The sequence below is a fragment of the Euwallacea similis genome, chromosome 25 (genome assembly GCF_039881205.1).
Source record: "Euwallacea similis isolate ESF13 chromosome 25, ESF131.1, whole genome shotgun sequence".
Classification (NCBI taxonomy): Eukaryota; Metazoa; Arthropoda; class Insecta; order Coleoptera; family Curculionidae; genus Euwallacea; species Euwallacea similis.
The window spans coordinates 1,235,107-1,255,581 of record NC_089633.1 but is presented as its reverse complement, the minus strand read 5'-3'; the positions used below and the strand labels follow the sequence as shown (position 1 = coordinate 1,255,581).

The 20,475-nt window shown below is 34.0% G+C and overlaps 3 protein-coding genes across 3 annotated transcripts; 1 reads left to right on the top strand and 2 right to left on the bottom strand.

The window, feature by feature from the left end:
- On the bottom strand, positions 1-1,300 carry LOC136416904 (uncharacterized). Its single transcript, XM_066402335.1, has 4 exons — positions 1,031-1,300; positions 494-974; positions 294-427; positions 1-241 (listed from the first exon to the last, which is right to left on the bottom strand). The coding sequence occupies exons 1-4, from the start codon at positions 1,288-1,290 to the stop codon at positions 7-9; spliced, it is 1,110 nt and encodes a 369-aa protein (XP_066258432.1). The 5' UTR covers positions 1,291-1,300; the 3' UTR covers positions 1-6.
- Positions 1,301-2,877: 1,577 nt separating this feature from the next.
- On the bottom strand, positions 2,878-4,773 carry LOC136416824 (protein yellow-like). The gene has a single exon (XM_066402190.1). The coding sequence runs from the start codon at positions 4,071-4,073 to the stop codon at positions 2,952-2,954; it is 1,122 nt and encodes a 373-aa protein (XP_066258287.1). The 5' UTR covers positions 4,074-4,773; the 3' UTR covers positions 2,878-2,951.
- A 3,007-nt stretch (positions 4,774-7,780) lies between these two features.
- Positions 7,781-19,991, top strand: yellow-e (L-dopachrome tautomerase yellow-e). Its single transcript, XM_066402239.1, has 7 exons — positions 7,781-7,998; positions 18,209-18,350; positions 18,409-18,664; positions 18,725-18,947; positions 19,007-19,193; positions 19,247-19,441; positions 19,500-19,991. The coding sequence occupies exons 2-7, from the start codon at positions 18,220-18,222 to the stop codon at positions 19,696-19,698; spliced, it is 1,191 nt and encodes a 396-aa protein (XP_066258336.1). The 5' UTR covers positions 7,781-7,998; positions 18,209-18,219; the 3' UTR covers positions 19,699-19,991.
- Positions 19,992-20,475: the final 484 nt, after the last annotated feature.

Sequence of the window (20,475 nt, the reverse complement as noted above, 5' to 3'; positions counted from 1 at the left end):
TTATATTCAAAAATATTGGGTGAATCTATCCAACACCCAATGGTACTTCACGATTTGCACCACCCTTTCTAGTTGCTCTGAACTTTTCTCCTCCCAATTCATCTTCTCACACTCTTGAGGACTAAATGGATTTACAAGAGCGAAAACCCCACCCTGTGGGTCTGTAAATATCCTCGAAACATACGGCATTTTTGTGAAAGACTGTGCCAAAACATCGTGATTTTCTGCTCGCATGAGTTTACTACTTAAACTTTCTTTAAAAAGTATTTTAGGCACACTTTTTATAAACTTACTCATCGATATTCCATCTGACAACCGCAAAATCTCTAGTAAGATAGTAAATAAGGCCGTTTTTAATATCGACCTCCAAAGCACTTGACGGCCCAAGTTTCTCTCCCACAAATTGAACTTTCAGACTTGAATTATTCTACAAAATAAAAAAACCTCTTGTATGTAGTAATACCCTCCTCTCTTCTTGAGAATTCGTTCTTACTTCGTCAAAATTCTCATAAGAAATTTGGTCTAAATCCAAAGCAAACACCTCAACAGAATTGCTCCCAGTTAAATACATTATTGATTCACTCTTAGATATACTCAGAAAGTTTGCATTTATGGGCCTGAGAATATTGCTTTCCTCGAAAATCCCCATTTGTGAACACTTTAGGTCACTTAAATAGCACACTAAAATTGAGTTATCACCAGCAGAGGCAACAAATGCCCTGTGCTCTCCTAGTTTATTGCCATCCTCCACCACCACAGTGCTCAATACTCTCTGTGGCACATTTTCTATCTCTATTACCCCATTATCTAGGAGACTATTGTGAATTAATGAATAGGCCATTAATTTGGGAGTACAAAATTCATTCCCCTGATCCAACACCCATAATTTCGACTTTGATCCCTCTTTTGCTAACGAAATTGCGTTCTGCAAGTGCTCACAATTGGCCCAGACTTGATTTTCTATGTGCTTCATTCTAAATCGTTTTCTTTTAGACTCAGTTTATTTGATAATAATTAGACGTCTCAATACCTGCTTTTCAATATTACATTAAACTCCGTTCTCCAAGGAACTTCCACTAATGTAGGGTGAGTTATATTGTTGTTGCACACGGTTCTTGGAAGTGCTAGAAATACCTTACTGAAATGCACAACTATGTCACTAACGTAGAAGTTGTCACTGATGCCTAAAGAGTGTAAAGTTTCCATATCTATGGCTTGACGTGTTTTACCGAAGAGAAGGAGGAGGAGGAGAAGGAATGAGAGTAGCTTACGACTGAACGGAGTAACCATGGTTAAAGTCAATGAGATGGCACATAGAGTACTACTGTCTAAGGAGCTAATTTTTGCATATGCAAGGCAATTACTGTGACGCAATCAATTTGTTATGATTTGGAAAATATTTTGTTTATAAACAATAGTAAATTTGGTCTCTAATAGAAAAGTGAGTTTAAATTTAAGCCAAAAATACATTAATATCATGCAATTATATTATTAAGTACCTATATTTATAGGTACTTAATAATTCTTCTATCAGCATTCTCAACATTTTATCATACTCTTTATAACACGACTTGGAAAGCGATAAATCAGAAAATTGGGTGGATATGCACGTTTCATAAAGGTTAAGGTTGCAATATGCATAGTTCAATATCCTGTTTTCAGCAGTTTTTAGGTCATAAAAGGTCTAAAACCTTTTTGGTTAAACTAACACAGAAATACGTCAAAAGAATTAGAAACCGCGTCAAATGAATCTGTGGAATTTTAGAAAATCGAAAATTTCTTACAAATATAAAACTAAAAAAGTGGTCTCAAATAATGCTTGAACATGTACATACCCACTGTGGTGTAAACATTGTTAAACTATTCGCAATTTTTAATTTTTTTACCACTTATAGAGGGCGGTTTTACATGGGCACAAACAGGAAGTGTATTTACGGTTGCATACGTACGTGAAATTAACTTTGTTTACACCTTTGAGTTTGCAAAGAAATTCTAAGTTATTTTTCAGGAAATAACTGAATTTGATGACAACGATTCAATTGCAATGTACTATATGCAGCATTTTTCTTGACTTCATGACGAAACTTTTCACTGAAAAGTTCAAGGAGAGAATGAGAACTTGCAAAAATCCTACTCGTAATCCGAGGTAGATATTTCCTATAAATTCTATCGCAAGACAGTGTGATATCCAATAATAATAGCCAGTTTCATAGAATAATAGCAAATTTCAATTACCCCGTGCTACATTTTTAGTTGCCCGTATAATTTCACTAATAAACATTCATTATACTCAAATTATCTGCCTATTATTTCCAGCACGACTGTCTTCATACAAAGAACCAACTTTTGACGCCTAATTTAAACTAAATAAAAAATCGCCGTATTGAAATTCGTATTACAAAGCACTACGGAAAATTTAAGCACTAGTAACAAAGTTAATCACTTTGATAAGAGGGTATAGATATCTATGAAACATAGAAAGTTTCACCTATTTGTGGATCAAACTAACGCAGAAAGCTACTTATTAAACGCAAAATAGAATATTGCAATTCAGTAAAAAAATTTAAAAACAAAAAGTATTCATTAAGTGGCCAGAAATAACCTTTAAACATTAAGAAGGTTCAAAAGTTTCTTGCAAATCTAAGTAAATAACTGTCCAATTAAAATAGTCGCAAAAACAAATTTTCGTCGACGGTGTAAACATAGCTAAACTATTAAAGATTTTAGTTCATCGACGATTTTTAGAGGTCGCTCATGAATCAACTTGAACAGGTAATGTATTTCTGGTTACATAAGAAGTCAAATTAATTCGGTTTACAGCAGCAAATTTACAGAGAAACCCTAAATCCTATTTTTATCTATAAGGAACCATTTGTCGGCTGATTTAAATTAAATAAAGGATCGATCTTCAGAAAATTTTTATTATAAAACAAATAGAAAATTTAGGCAGTTCACGCACAATCACTGGCTTTGTCAAGAGGGTAGACAGCCACGCTGGTGTCAAAAGATTCAGTAGAATTAGTGATGAAGTCATGAAAATTGCTCTCAATAACCAACATAAGCTGCTTCCATCCAGAAACCACCTGAGTGGCCATCCGGCATTCGCCTCCCTTCTGTACCAAGACGAAATTATCAGCTTTGAAACTGGAATCGCAGTTCCAGAGATAAATATCCGACGCTCCTTTATATCGAAAGTAAATGGACCCATTATTGCTGCCTAGAAGCACCATTTGGGTACCTGCAGGTTTCCCTCCAACGTCCACCAAGGCATCTGCGGTATGTCGAGTTTGCAAATAGGAGGCTTTAATTGAGAATAATCTTGGGGAAGAGAGGTAGCTGAAGTAGAGAATATTGCCTGAATCGTTGCGCGATAGTTGTAGATAGAGGATGTCTTTGGCTCCGCAATGAGCAGCTACGACTCCTGGCAAAACCACTCTGTAGCCAGTGCTTAGTGCTAAGTTAAGTACAATTATTGCTCCAGTACCTGCATCTGAGATGTAGGCAAATGGTATCATTTCAACAGAATAATCTACGATCAAAAACTGCAGCCGACTTTCCTTACTCACTAAAGAATCTAAGCTGACAGTCTTAACAATTTTACCATCTTCGGGGCTTATTCCCCATATTTTAGGGCTGCATCTCCTCACCGGCTGCTTCAGAGTATTGCAAATGCCCAAATCCAGCATCCAAAGTGTCGCTAAAGGGTCCATGAATAAATCTACTGCATTCTGAATAGCTTTGCAATTGCCCTCTTCCTGGCTAGTCCAAGAAGGAAACGGTTTTAATTGGGGTTTCCAAAGGTCGGAATCCAACTTGAATTGGGCAACTGTGAAGGGTACTCCTGGTCGGTACCTGGGTAGGGCTACTATGGCATTATCTTTAAAGATTTGTAATCTGGTTGCTATCATGTTTCTGGGGACGTATCTGCCTGTAGATGAGTAGATGTCTAGGCAGTTCTGGCAGGGAAATTCAACATTATGGCCCGAGATTTTGAAGATACTCTGATGGTTCTTGTCGCAGGAAGCAGTTAAGATGGGGACAATCACGCTAGTACCAATGAGCAGCAGGATCATGGTACTTGTATTTTTTTTTGACACACATTAATGGAGTGATTTTAACTACACTTGTTTTGAGCATTTATAGCGTACAATCAAAAACAACGCAGGGGTCATGGCATGTATCATTTCTACGACCCTGAATATAGCAAAAATTGATCAAACTAAAGTGTTCGAGTTCACTTGCATCGGTGACAATTTTTTCCTGGGTGGATGTACCTATTACACAATAAAAATTCTTGTATATGTGAAGTCATCGCTTTGTCCCTGAAAGTGTTTTAGTTGCACTATAATTATTATTCAAAGCGATATCAATATTTGAACCATTGTTCTACATAACAATATAATCATTTTCAGTAAATTAAAGAATCATCATTACTCCCTTCTAATGGCTCAATCTTAAAAGAATAAGGCGGTGTTATTTAATACATAATTACTATTAAATATTATTCTGAAGTTGGATTAAGCTATGATTAAGTCAACACGAAGGTGATTATTGTGTTTGATTAGTATTATCTGCATTGCGGTGGTGGGCGTGGTATGTCGTGCCCACAACTGAACTTTAAAAGATAATGCATTTTTGTTGTTGCACTGCCATGAATTACGAGCCCGGTTAAATGCTGGACTTCTATATTATGTATACAATAGTACCTTCAATTGCCACTTTGTTTAATTTAAAGAGCTGGGGATTTTGTGTTTAATGCCTGCTTTGGAAGATTTTTTAACAAAGTATTTCTTATCGTGCTTATGAATGCGAAAAACGTCACCAACAACGCAAACATAAAAACACTGTATAAAAAAATGAGACAAGAATGCAATCTATACTTTGAAAAATTCGCTTTGTACGTGAATGGTCCTATAATTCTGTAGAAACAGAGAAATCAGCATCCAGGGGCCTATCAAAGAGGGAGGTGAAACCAATTCAATAAATAGAATGCGCGCCTTATAAAATACTTTCTTATTTGACAATTGTGATCCCACTGAAGTAAGAGAAAAACGTTCAATTACGTGTTAATAACGCGTGGAATAGGAAGACACCAAGAAATAATTTTTTCAAATTCCTGAAAACTAAGGAAATAAATTTAATTTTGACAACGTGGCTTACATTCTGATAGCTTACGTCACTGCATTTGCAGCCTAATGCTTTGAAAATAAAAGAGCTCAGCAATGTGTTTGCTCAAGTAGTTCCCATAAATAGTTCGATGGAAATACTTGAATGAAGTTGCTGGTCTATTCGAAAATGTCGTAAAAATAAAACAAAACGTGGGTTTTTTTGATGAGCATAACTGCATTGGCGTACAGCTCATTTTGGCATAACATGAGTAAAAAAATTCTTAATTTTTCTCAATTTGGTAAACCTTTGGTGCCAAATTTTTTGAGATACTATGCAAAATGTCACCGATCTAAATAAAAATTTGGGAAAACCAAGGAGCAGGTCCTTGAAACAGGTCCCAATATCACTCCTAGTGTGAAAGTAGTCGAACAAAATAAGAAAACAGTAATATACCTGATCGCGAATTTTTATGTCCCAACGGGAAAAAAGTACCATTAATCTCCCATGTTTACATCGAGCTATTTTGAAAAATGATAAGAGATATTTCCATTTAATAAAAAAGTTGCGGTATTACATCCTCTTACTACACGCTCTTCGAACACCACACATCCTACTGTTTCTAAGGTTGCAAATAAACCTGATATTGCAGCCACTGATATAATCTATATCTTGGCAGCCATTGGTCAAAATTATTGGACTAGAACTGTCCACAACCATAAGTATATTGGGTTTGGTGAATTGATACCAAACACAAATCGGGTGTCATTACAACTGAAAGTGAGTGGAGAATTCGACCCAACCTATTCAACCTTATCGCGTAAACAAAGAAATACTACATTCCTCAGGTTTGGATACAGCAATGCTGTGCGACGTTAGTGATTAGTATCTTACTATGAATATCATATTTTATGAAGTAATTTTAAATTCATATCTCTACTAATAATTTACTTTTGGTTAAAACAACTTACCGGCAGGAAAAAAGTTCCATTTCTACTGTTAGTTTCACTTTTCACCTGATGGTATCTGCAATGAAAAGAAAGCGAATTAAATAATTTTACCTACATTCGCCCAACTTATCAGCAATTTGTCGCCCAGCTCCTTATGTAAATGATCATTTTCGAAGTTAGTCGTTAATATCATTCGTGTATGGGTAGTAGAAAGTTTTCATTCATAAAAGCCTCAAAACAACCAATTAATCACTATGACCAACTTTGCAATAAATAATTTATGCATTTTTTTAAATTAAATTAGTATTTATCAATACATGCACACGTGCTTTTAATAAGAATTTAGGGCATTAAGACTACACCTTGGGCAATATAGTGCGGATCTATGTGGGTCACGTGATCGGCACACAACAAAAATAATTGTTGCTCAGTAAGTGTTTATGTGCATTACAAGTCCACCGACATGCAACCGTAATTAGCCATTATTCGTATCGAATGCGATTGCGTTCTCGAACGAGATTTACATGTCGAGAATCGAAAATGTACATAGAAAGAAATCGATTTTTGACAACTGCGTGAACGCACTAGGAAGTAACACTATTCAATATGATGAATGTGACGAATATGATGAATAAATTCAAAAATTATGAATTCCCCATCTTTAAGGAGATTTTTTTGGGAGGTTTAAGGACATACATGCCTGAACATTCGTATAAGTTTCAGATTTGGTACGATACATTTCCTATGCTTCTGGGTGTAAAAAAGTGACCGTCCTTGATTAAAATAATGTTGAAAAAGTATTGTTTGTTTAACTTGGGTGTAAATAGATTAAGTGAGTCTGGGCGGTACTACACTAATTACACGATCAAATTTGGTGCTGACAAATATGGTTGAGTGCTTGCTAATTCATCTGGAATTTTAATATATTGTTATCGCAAGATTATGACCGAATGGAGAGGTTTTTGTTTGAAAGAGATCAAGAAAACGAAGACATCACCCTGTGCAAACTCCATGCATGCAGAACTAACATTTATTCCATTTGCACGATTAAAAAAATATAAAAACAGTTGTATAATCATGACAAACAGAATTGAATCATTTTTATTATAGAGCAAAAATACTATGATTTGAAAGTAATTGATTTTGCCATTCAGCGACACCGCAAGGCTTGTGTTTGTGTGTTGAGTCTATGTTTTGTAATAATTATACGTATAATTTTTTGCCAAAATACTTTAAAAGGCTTTTCCATTGCCGTGCTGTTCAAAATCGACCTGAAAACGCCGTAAAAGACAGTCTGAGAAACAATATTGAGAAATCAACATTCTTACTTTTGATCGACAATACTGACACAGTTTTAATTAAATCAGCTCCAACAAAAAAAATCGTCATCCTCGATGACGAGGTCGGCCAATTAACTGCCCTATTAATAAAGAAATTCTTCCTTTGGTTTTCACGTTGTCATCCTCAAATCCCTGAAAGTAAACCGTGAAATCGAAATTAAATCTGTTGCCTCTCCCAAAAACCACGTTAATTTTGAACAAAAACTGTAACGAAACGCACAGCTCCGCGCGGTACGACTAATTGGGTGCAACAAAGAATTAATAGTAAAGTTCGCTAACGAACAACCAAAGCGAATTACATAATTAACGCAGTTGAATGACGGTACGCACATGGAAATCGCGCGTAAGGTCGCCCCCTCCGGTTGACGCCCGGTACCATAATTTGTGGTACCGGGGGCTCGCCGAGGTCGAGGGGCGCAATGGAAGGGCTGCCACACAGCGAAAGTGGTTCCGTCCTGCGAATGAAGAATCGATGTTTAAAGATTGTCTTGGATTGTTCGGGGTAGTACCAGAAGGTTGATACTTAGTGCGGTGTTGTGCGGGAGTACATGTGCCGAAAAGCACGAAGTTTCAAAAGGATTTTTTAAAGTGAACTGCAGCTCGTAAGTTTTAAAATTCAGTAAAAATATTATTTGTATGAAGAAACACGGAAAAATTTTAACAAATGTTATTTCCCAGGAGTAAAACTGTGTACTTTGTATCCTCAACTTATAAGTAAACTCATACGTTTTATTATCACTAACTATTTATCTTTATGACATAATGCCTAATTTATCTTGACCAAAAAAAAGCACTTTCCTTCCCTGTTATGCCATTGAAAATTAATTTTCTGCATTTTTTGAAAAATGTTATATATGTACTTCCTTAGTAATCGAAATGTCATGACGTTTTTATCAATTCTGTTTGTGCCAATTTATTAACGTTCTGTTAACCTTAACATTAAATTAGTTTCCATAGAAACCAAAAAGCTAACTAATACCTTGTAGTTAAAGTGGACAGGACATGAATAATTTTGCATTTAGCTAGTAAATGTTCAGTCTTATTGTTCATTACAGTGGATCATGACTATTCAGGTAGTATTACGAATTTTCAAAAGGTTTGGCAACATGGCCGCTAATCTCAGTCTCCCTGAGTGAAGTAACTCACGCCCAAAACACTCATAGCAGGAAGATGGCTGCCTGACAAAGAACTGTTGCGAGGTTGTCATTTTTCGCATGATGGTACCATTCTCTACAAAAGAAAAAGAGGCTATGAAGATGTGAAATTTATTTTAAGAAATATCTTCAAATCAGCTTAAGAAAAAATAAAAACTATTTTAGTAAATATTTATTTTTTTCGGATTGTGATGCAGATATATACAGTCTGTCCCAGATAAGGATGAACAGCATGGGGATCTCGGAAACGGTAATAGATACAAAATGGTTTAAATTGGGAAAAAGTTGAGCAATTTAAAGCAAATTAATAATCTGTTTTTATATCGGAGAAATTCCGAATGGTTACGAAGATATCCGGAAAAAACGAATTTGGCGGTTTTCGTTTTTTGCAAATAACTCTTATACGGTTATAGTTAGAGGAATAAAAGTTTTATATTATTAAAGCACTTTTTTGAGAACTGTTTAGCAGTGTTGCCAGTTTGCTTATTACATCCTTACTTTCGGAGAAAAATGAGTAAACTTTTGATTTTCATATGGGCGTGATATCAATTATTTATATTTTCAAAATCGTCATAAAATTCTCTTTTCAGCCATGTATTACATTTAATATTTTTCTCAGAAACTCTATGAGTTATAGCCATTAAAGCATTTTTTGATAAGTCGGCCATGATTTTGACTTATAGTAATGGTACACATTAAATAAATGAATGCTGTGGAAACGTCAAAATTATTTAAAAGTTGCAAAACCTTAAATTTGTTTGACGTGTGCATAATAATAATTTGAAACAATTATTTTTTTAATTTTAGGCTGATACCAGTAATATATTTATACTTTTAAATAATTTTGACGTTTCCACAGCATTCATTTATTTAATGTGTACCATTACTATAAGTCAAAATCATGGCCGACTTATCAAAAAATGCTTTAATTGCTATAACTCATAGAGTTTCTGAGAAAAATATTAAATGTAATACATGGCTGAAAAGAGAATTTTATGACGATTTTGAAAATATAAATAATTGATATCACGCCCATATGAAAATCAAAAGTTTACTTATTTTTCTCCGAAAGTAAGGATGTAATAAGCAAACTGGCAACACTGCTAAACAGTTCTCAAAAAAGTGCTTTAATAATATAAAACTTTTATTCCTCTAACTATAACCGCATAAGAGTTATTTGCAAAAAACGAAAACCGCCAAATTCGTTTTTTCCGGATATCTTCGTAACCATTCGGAATTTCTCCGATATAAAAATAGATTATTAATTTGCTTTAAATTGCCCAACTTTTTCCCAATTTAAACCATTTTGTATCTATTACCGTTTCCGAGATCCCCATGCTGTTCATCCTTATCTGGGACAGACTGTATATTCTAAAATCTCTTGGTCAGCAATTACCTGAAAACTTCGTAGATAGAAGAACCGTTTGAATATAAAAATTATAACATGAAGGTAAATGTATATGCTGAACATAATTTTAAATATATGTATAGGATGCCTCGAAAATTTTCGAATTACGGCAAAATGCTTTTTACATTTATTTTGAAAGTGCTTAGAAGATCCTTAAGTGTCAGGAATGTTTACAAGATCACACACGAAGTTCTGAGGAATTCTTACCAAGACCTCCAAATCAGATATTCTAGAACAGATATTGGGGAATAAAAAAGGGGAAGTTCAACAATAAAATGAAATTATTGAAATTTGGAAGGGTCCTTTGTCAAAGAATGCGGATATTCTCAAGTAAAATAAAAGGAAAATATTTCATACTGAATTATGATATATTACACCGTTTGTAGCTAATTACTTTAACGCAATAAAAATGGAACAAATCCAAGGTTAACGGATCTAAACTAGCAGGATTCTCTATGGACAGTTTGGACGATCATTGTCAAGGTCTATAATGGAATAATGCTACGCATACTAGAGTAAAACTCATATATGACCCTGTAATGGAACTCGCGAAACAAAACTCGGGAACACTTTAGGAGATTTTTATTCCACTCGTGATGACACACACAACCCTTAATCGTTTACAAAACTAAAGATCTCGGGATTAAATTGACATTTCAATAGAGAGAGCCAAGAGTTCATGAGGGAAGTGACAAAATTCCGGGAGCGTCGAGTCATATTATTATAATGGTAAAATGGTCAAAATGGTTATCCTCTTTTACAAGCTTCGGGGTATCTTAAGTATTAAATCTGGGGGTCAGTACCCATAAGCGTACTTCGGTTTTAGGCAATTAACGAGACAATCCACAGATGATAACTTTCTAAATCCTTAACCCGTAACGTCAAGATAATGGTAAGAAAAGATGATTTACGGGGGTGTTGCAGCTGTAGTGAGATTTTAGCAAAATGTGGATATTTTAGACTTTTGTCTTGACGAGGAAAAGGAGTGAAAGTTTTTATGAAGGGTAACCCTTATTGGAAGATAATGGGTTCCCAACATATGGCCATCCCGGACATACCACTCAAGTAGTGAAAATTCATAGGCGTAGCCTAAGGGTACATTACAACCCCAAGAAACATTTCTACTAAGGAAAACTTGAATGGGGTCCAGCTGTTTTTGAAAAGAAACCGAAAAGTTACGTCAAAAGGAAAGGAGGGAACACTGGACATGTAAACTAAAACTTAAGTAAATTTGCATTATAAATTAATATTTAACGACGGATTTGCAAACATGGAGATAAAATTTGACATTTTTGTGGGAAATAACTAAAATCAATCCCACGAAATGACGTGGGACACTATGTAAAATAAATGGTCACCAATCTAATCGTCCTCTATGTGCAAAACCACTGTGAACATTCACTTAAAAAAAATATTTTTTTAATCATGTTTATACATCTACTCTCAAAGCTGATCTTTAATAGTGAGCACAAAAAATATCCCACACCTGTACATATTACTACATACACATGTCGCCATTTTTTCTTGCTTCTTTGACCCAATCCTACTTAATTATCAATCTTTATTACAACTGTAGTTACTTCCTAGAAAAACAACAAAGCAACCGGCTGTTATATGGCTGCTGCTTTGGTACCCGGGCACCAGAGCAAACGGCCATAGAATAGGTGCCACATCAAATTGTTCCGATTGAGTGCGTTACTTCTAGAACAGTTTAAAGTTTTTAAAAATTCGGAATTTATGGGTAATGGAAATTACAGTGCTCCAGTTTGGTTTCTGTTCTTTAAATGCTAATTAAATGGCTATTTACAAAGGGAAGCCGGAGGCGTTTTCCTGAATTCAAACATCCTTGAAGAATTTTCCTCTCTTATAATCAATTCTCGATTATTTTTCCAATGTATGAATAATTAATTTAAATTCCTCGTTGCTTCATTTATATTTTCCCGCACACGCACAATGCCACACTGCAATAACGACCCATTGTATTTCAATTGGCACTAACCTGTACCATAACAGCTTGCACAATTTTCCTGAGGCATGGGTGATACCTCATACATGTGTACGATCAATGGGACTTTTTCTTTTGAAGGCTGATCTAGTTTGAGTATGGTCAGATGTGAGTTTCGGCGGCAAAAGAGATAAGATCAATTTAATAACTCATGTCTGATATTGACATGGCTATTATGCGACCTTACACGGAGTGTTTGATGACGTCGTGTAGTTTTAAATGTAGAATGGGGTTAATAGAAGTTATATAATGAACAACAAACAAAGGGAAAATAATGTTGTTTGGATGAATAGGTCTTTATTTAGGCCTCCAAATGTTAGCAAAGAATTTGATTCAAAACTACATATGTACTATGTTAGAATAAATTCTGCAATCATTTTATGAAAGGGCGACAACGTTTCAATGTCTCTATTTAACCCTTATGCTGTGCAGGGAGTTATTCAGAACATGTCACACGAAATATTGTGGCTAAAGTATTTAATATTTCGATTTTTTTTGCATTGTATAGAACGCAAATAGAGGTATATTTTATAATTATTTTCCTTTTATACGGGGGGTTGTAAATAAGTGAGATATATCAAAGTTACGTTTTTTTAGATGGAACAGCCAATATATTAGCAGCGTTTTAGATTTCTTCAGAAAAATAAAGGTAAATTTGATAAAAAACTTGATTAAAAAAAAAATAAATTAATTAAAAAAAATAAAAACCTAAACCTTAGGAATTTTGAAACTATTGAGATTTTGTAAAAATGTAGTGTAAATTTAAAAACTCTGCTTTAAAAAATTTTAAACTGAAGTAAGCGGAAATTCGCACCAAACCTTAGGCATAAGGCATATTTCATGCTATAGTCATGAAAATTTAGATATCCTATACTGTGTGTCCAAAAAATAAGTTGAAAAATGCATTTATTTTGAAGAGTATTAATTTGTTTAATCTAAATGGAACGCCCTATATTTGATTACTTGGAGTAACAGATAAAGATATTATCAAACGAAAACTATTATACTTTCCCATACCTAAATGTACAAGTTTTCTTCTACAATTAAGATTAAAATAAAAATAAAAAGTCCTATTATTTTTTGTATCAGTTGCCATGGTAATGTCTAAAATACCAATATAAAAAATTATGTCTATACGTTCTTGTTTCGGGTAATTTTTTATTTATGGTATTTTCAATACTATTTGAGTAACTTACGTAAATAGTATTTACATCATTTGCGATAAGAGCATCAAGTGCATCAAATTCATTTCTTTAATCTTCATATTAGTTAAGCCCAGATTTCTCAAAGTACCAACATAAGTCAGTCTAGTGTATCGAGAATACTTCGAAAACATAAATATTATCCTTTGTCATGTAAATTACGCAAATAGCATTGAAAATATTATAAATAAAAAATTATTCGAAATAAGAACGTATAAACATGACTTTTTATGCTGGCATTTTAGATGTAACCATGGCAACTGATATAAAATGTGATAGGATTTTCTACTTTTTTTTTAATCTTAATTTTCGAAGGAAACTTGTACATTTAGGTATAGGAAAGTATAATAGTTTTCGATTGGTAATATCTCTATCTGTTACTTTTATTAATCAAATATACGGTGTTTTATTTAAATTAAGCAAGTTAATATTCTTCAAAATAAATACATTTTTCAACTTATTTTTTGGACACACTGTATAAAATATCTAAATTTTCATGATTATAGTATGAAATATGCCTCATGCCTGAGGTTTAGTTTGAATTTCGGCTTACTCCAGTTTAAATTTTTTTAAAGCAGAGTTTTTAAATTTATACTACATTTTTACAAAATCTCAATAATTTCAAAATCCCTAAGGTTTAGGGTAAGTAAACCTTAATCAAACTTACATTTATTTTTCTCAAGAAATCTAAAACGACGCCAATATATTGAATGTTCCATTTGATAAAAAGGAATTTTTATATTTCTCATTTATTTACAGCCCCCCGTATAAAAAGAAAATAATTATAAAATGTACCTTTATTTGCATTCGATACAATGCAAAAAAATCGAAATATTAAATACTTTAGCCACAATATTCCGTGTAACATAATGTGAATAAACCTGTATAATCCCTTTAGAAAAGTTTCCCCTTATCATCATCATCATCATAAAAGTTGAATATCTCGTACTCCAAAAGATGTTGACAAAAAATCATGTATTAACAATCACAAGAAAAAAAATAGAAATTTTTCTCCTCCGGCCATTTCCTTGACTCAACACAAAATTTTAATAATATATGTATTGGATATTCAGCAATGAATAAGAGCAATAAAATTGAGCATACGCAAAAACTTACCCGTCATGTTATTGACTTAATATCCGCCTTATTTTCCTTCTATTTTCTGATCCTTCTCCATGATCATTGAGCATTTAACTACTCTATCTTACTTTTGTTGCCACATATGAAAAACAATACACTTTTAATATGAGGTAAAGTAGCTTTATGCATTTGTGAGCTGAAAGTAAAATTTTAGTGCATATGTGCTGTAAGGAGTTTTACCGCACGTAAATCAAAGTGGCATTTGTCGGTGCATTGTACTGCACTTGTGCGTATAAAGATTTTTACTTCGCTTTAATGTTTAATTTAACTTACAAAAGACAATAAAAAATATTGCATCTAACAACAAGTAGTGCACGTAATTGTTGAAAACAACCGTCTAAATGTTACTAATCGCATGAAACACATATAATGTCAACAAGCTTTAATTATACAAAAAATGTAATTACAGCGTCAGAAATTATTAAGGCAGAAGGAAAGTCAACTTTAGCCTAATAACTGCAATACTGCCCAAGGAAAAAATAAATTTTTTTAATGATTATCAGCTATCATTTCATCATTTGATTTACCTAATGCGGCGACAACTTTTGCCTCTGTAATATGGGCTGTGGTCCGTGATTAAGCAAATTAACATACACAACAATCAATATGTCCTGTCGTAGTTTTATTAATGAGGCTCGTTTTTTTTTGCATTTCTATGTATTACTATAATTAGCGGTTAGAGAAAAACAAGAATCCATAATGCAGGTGAACGCATTATCTCGAATGTAAGGACAACAGCTGCTTTTTTCCCTCTTTTTGACCGATGAATAAACAAATTCTGTGGCGACATCGAGATCCGGAATTACGAGGTACAAGCGAAGAAAATTATCAATTTTGGCGCAATATAGCATATCACTCCATAATGTACAAAAATATGCATATATCTCACGTTGGCCATACATGTAAAAAATTTAAAACTTTCACCATACGTACTAACTAACCTGAATTACTCTGGAAGCATTAAATTTTTGTGTGTTTCCGTCTTAAAAGCCTAGAACTTAAAAATTGCCCTAGATAACACATACTATAATGTAGATTTATTACCCCTTAAATTTGGAAACCGCAGGTGTTAAAAATGGACACACGTATGCCGTGGTGTGGCAATTAAATGTTACCGCACGTACCTTACTTTCACGGTTTGGTAATGAACTTAAATCATGTTGAACAATCATGTTTTTCACGTGTAGAGTTGTTATTATTGTGTGTCGGGACCTTCTAGCTTTCTCTGTCTGCTCTACTTTCAAGGAATTATCTCCCGTTAAAATATTCTTTTTGGAGCAAAATGGCAAATGAAGATTGAAACTTGCAAAGGTACACTTTTTTCACATTTAAAATAGCCTGTATAAATCACTGTATTATTATGGTAACGTTAATATCATACAGAACTTGTTCAGTGTTAGCTGCAATCCACGCTTATTTATTGGGTATTAATATGATTGATATACTTCCATTTTAGGATTAAAAGACAGTAATGAGGTCTTTGTAAATGCGTTTTATACATGGAAATTTGCTTTGTTTTACATTTAAAGTATCACTCGTTTAATTCGTTTCATATTAGCATGCATATTAAGAAAATTAATAAGACATGCCGTCGTGAAGAAAAAACACGAAAAACAATTTATTAAAGTGTTACTGTTAGAAAAACAATAATTAAGAATAAGTAATATACTTCCTAAACGTTAGTTCATATGAGTGACAAGGCAAATTATTTGACCGACATTTTTTGCCTGGTTTCCAAGCATGACTGATCAGAAATTATTATTGACATTGAAAATCTGAAATCTGATGAGGTTTATTGAATTTACAAAGCGGAATTTCGGTTAACAAAAGCATATTACATATAGACTGAAAATGTACATAAATGCATGACTACAGGGTGTTTTTAGGTTGTCGGTACAAAACTCTACCACAGACTCCTGAGGTCGATACACTGCGATTTAACACAACATGTCTCATGTCCAAATGTTGACAATTTTCGAAATACAGGGAACATTTTTTTAAAGTTATTATTTAATCACCTCTGCTGTATTGACAATAATTCAATAAAATTACCCATTTGGGAATTTTTAGAGGCGATAAATCGCAATCCTACATTTTTGGCGAATAAAATAGAGGTCGCCGTTACGCCGCCTTAACGACCTTCTTTAAAAGAGCGTAACTTTTTCCTCATGCAATATAAAATTAGGCATTAATAAAAATATTATTCCACAACATATTCTATGCAAAAAAGGTATATCCAGTCAAAGGCTCCATGAGCCTCCCTTCTTGAGATATTTCGAGTCAAAATCAAAATTTTAGTTTCATTGTCAAACTAGGCTCGAATAATTATTAGAATTATTGTCTAGCAAGAGGTGTCTCCTTTTATTTTGTAATAAACTATTCACACTTTAGAATTATTCGAAATGGTACATTATTAGTTATTATTTTATAGATGTCTATTCGCTATAAATGCGCATTTATTATGATTACTTTGTATTTGTCATAAGAAGTTTAGACTAAAATCTGGATTTACTGCTAAAAAGTTTGCATTCAGTGTTTCTCTGAAATCGCTATCGAAGAAAGCACAAACATTTTTAGCAATAGCAAAACACTGGATAATTCAGATTGGAAACAAAGTGTATCTTATAATTTAAACTGCAAATATCTCAGAAAAACAGTAATGCTTCTAAACTTTTATAAGCTTTAAAATCTAAGCTCCTTCTTAAAAATCCATAAATACAAGATTTTATTTAATTTCTGCCACCGCAGTAGAAACAATTTTTAAAGATAAAAAAAAATTTAAGCCCTGTATTTCGAAAATTGGCAAATTTTGGACTAAAACAAGAGAGGAGTTAAACCATCGTGTATCGATCTTAGGAATCAGTGATAGAGTTTTGCACAGATCATTTAGAGACACCCTGTAAATTGACGAATATAACGAAAAATGGAGCAATTGCTATCCATATTCATCTTCTTTATTTTAATGTAATTCTATATTAATATCATTCTTAAAGCATGAATATATGACACAACCTGGAATTCTGCATTGACTTTTCCCTTGCCCAATAAACGAAATAATTACTTGTCCGTTTTAAAAAATGCAATTAATCGCTCAAGTGTCGGATTAAATTAACTAACACCGTGAGTTTTGCTGTTAATGCGTATTTGCTATTGCTTGAAAAAATTTTATTATTTAAATAGCGATTGTTGCTTCTCGTAAAAGGTTGTAGTTATTAAATTGGCGTGTGAAATGTTTTATTTATGGTTCGTTGTATGGGGGCAATAAGTACTCATTATTCCACCATATAACGAAGCAACGAAAATATGGGTTAAATGAATTGGAAATATATTGAAATGGAAACAAATCATTGTTTATTTTGGCTGTGGCGTTTTTAGGGTTTTGCGAACAAAAAAGTAGGGTAAGGATAAAATAAGTGTTAATTAAAATAATGATACGTGTATATTTATAATTGATTACACTGCTATTATGGCAGCAATGCATTAGCAATTATTTCCATCCTTTAAGCACATTAATATTTAAAACTGTGTAAATGGAAATGATATAATTTTTAATTAATGCTGCCACTAGAACATAAATTTTATTGGAGTATAGAAAACGCTATTAATGAGCGTACACACGGTCAAAATGAGCGATCGCCAGAGGCAAAAAGTTTAAAGAGGACAACTGCATATTTAAAATTTAAAAAAATTCGAGGGAGGAGGGAGGAGGAAGCGAAATGGTTGTGTTTGGCTAGGGGCTATAGGTTCTACTCCGCCCCTACTTTCGCGTTTAGCTGACAGGCCAAGTGGGCGACGTAAGAATACGATACTTTGCATACTTATGTCACCGATTTGTACGATTGTGCTATTACTGAGTGCCAAAAAGACAAATAGTAATGGGTAATACGCAAACTAATTTTTCAGAAACACCAGAAATGAGAGAAAAATCCTTCCTCATCTTCATTATTTGCCTAACAACTATCAATTCACTTCAACTTGAGGTAGTCAACCAATGGAGTCTCCTTCAATTCGAACCGCCTCCAAGTTTCGGGAGAGTCGATTTTAGGTATGTATATCTACACCATGTCTTTAATAATTCGATGAACATTCCATTATACTTCTAGGCTTGAAAACACCATCTTCACCGGCTTGGAAGTGACCCCAGATCGAATCTTCCTGGCCATGCCCAGACTAAGAGCGGGGAATCCTGCAACCCTAGCCACTATCCCTAGACACACCCCTTCCGGCTCCAGTCCCCAACTAAAACCCTACCCAGATTGGTCTTTCCATGGGGCTGGCCTCGGTCTGGATAACTCTACAGTGTGTGCAGGATTAGTAAGCGTTTATAGGATAAGAATGGATTCTTGCGGGAGACTATGGGTAAAAGAAGAATCATTTCTAAAACTTGGGAATTAAAATTTTGATATTTCATGCCTAAAGGTATTGGATTCTGGCGTAATGACTTCGATAGATGATTTTCAAAGAATATGCAATCCCAAGTTAGTCGTTTTTGACCTTAAGACTGACCGGCCAATTAGGACTGTCGAGTTCCCTAGGGAAGTACTGAGGCCTGCCTCATTGCTGGCCAATCTCATAATCGATGAGTCAGTGCAAGGTTCTTGTGACTCTGCGTTTTTGTATCTTGCAGACACTGCTGCTCCATGTAAGAGTTATGGTTTTTCACATTTAAGTATATTTTAAACATTGTTATATCTTGCCTAGCTATAATTGTTTATGACGCCTTGAGAGATCGAACATGGCGAGTTACTCATCCGAGTATGTTCCCGGACCCCAACTTCGCCACCTACTCCATACAAGGGGAAAGCTTTACTTTGCCTGATGGGGTTGTGGGACTGGCTCATTCCCCCAAGTTGGCAACTCTTTTTTACCAACCTTTAGCTACAGACAGGCAGGTATCCACATCTCTAACTAACTCTAATTACATCTTCTTTCTCCACCCAGGATATTCAGCATTCCAACAGCAACTCTTACCAAAGGGCCTCCAGCCGAATTCGAGGAAATCCCTGTTGTTCTGGCTGGCAGAAAATCCTCGCAGGGGTTGGGATTGACATTGAATCCTAACGATGACACTTTGTTTTTCAGCCCTTTAACTGAGACTTCTTTGGCTTCGTGGAATCCCCTCAGCAACGAACAAAAGTTTGTCTCCTTTGTTATCTACCTGAATGAGTCATCACTACATTTTTGCGTGTTTCAGTCTGATCGCTTATGATCCCACTTTGATCCAGTTCGCGTCAGAACTTAGATGGATTGACGGGGAGGTGTGGCTCCTTACCACCAGGTTCCAGAAGTTTTTCAAGAGGACTGTCACTCCCAATGAAGTGAACTTAAGGGTTATACGTTTACCGCAAATTGGAGCCTCATTTGGGAGTTTGAACAACAACCTCTATTTCTGAGAAACTTTTCTGTGTCATAGTTCTACCTCTTTTAGGTTCACATTCATAAGAAGAATAAATGTTACAATCAATAGCTTTTTTCGCTTAGAAAGCCAGTGGAATTTAAACTCTTATTTTTGTGGTTCTTTACAATTTATCTACCTCGGATTTTAATGTAAAATAGGGATTTCTATATGGGGTTTTTCGATAAAATGCTTTTTGATGAATGCATGCAAAATATTTACCTAATATCTGTATATTCATATGTGTAAATATGAAAGACATTATCTACATATATTTTAACATTATGTACGCTTGCAGTTTATTTTACTTATGGATTAAATTGTGTGAATTTTTGTATTTATTTTTTATACTTTTGTAAATATACATATTTTTAAACTGAGAAAATATGATTATATACTGATTATATTCCAGTAACCAAACAAAATCTAGAGTAACTGATAGAATATCTACTGATTATTTTGAAATACCCTTATAATTACGTCTATGGTTTATTTAAAGTGGCAAATACACAAAATGTTCTGGTAAGACTCCGCCCTTTTTCATACAAAATGAAAAATTATGAGATTCCAATATTAATGAATGTCAATGATGGCCTGTTTCTCGGAGTCTCTATGTAGTTTCAAAATTATGAATTAAATGGGACCTCTTTTGGGAGCCTCTATGGATTTGCAAAATTTTTAGAGATAAGCGACGGCATTTTCCTTAAATTTGTGTTATGTTGACCCTTTTCTATTGACATATTTCTTAAATTACAAAGTACTTGCAGGCTTACAG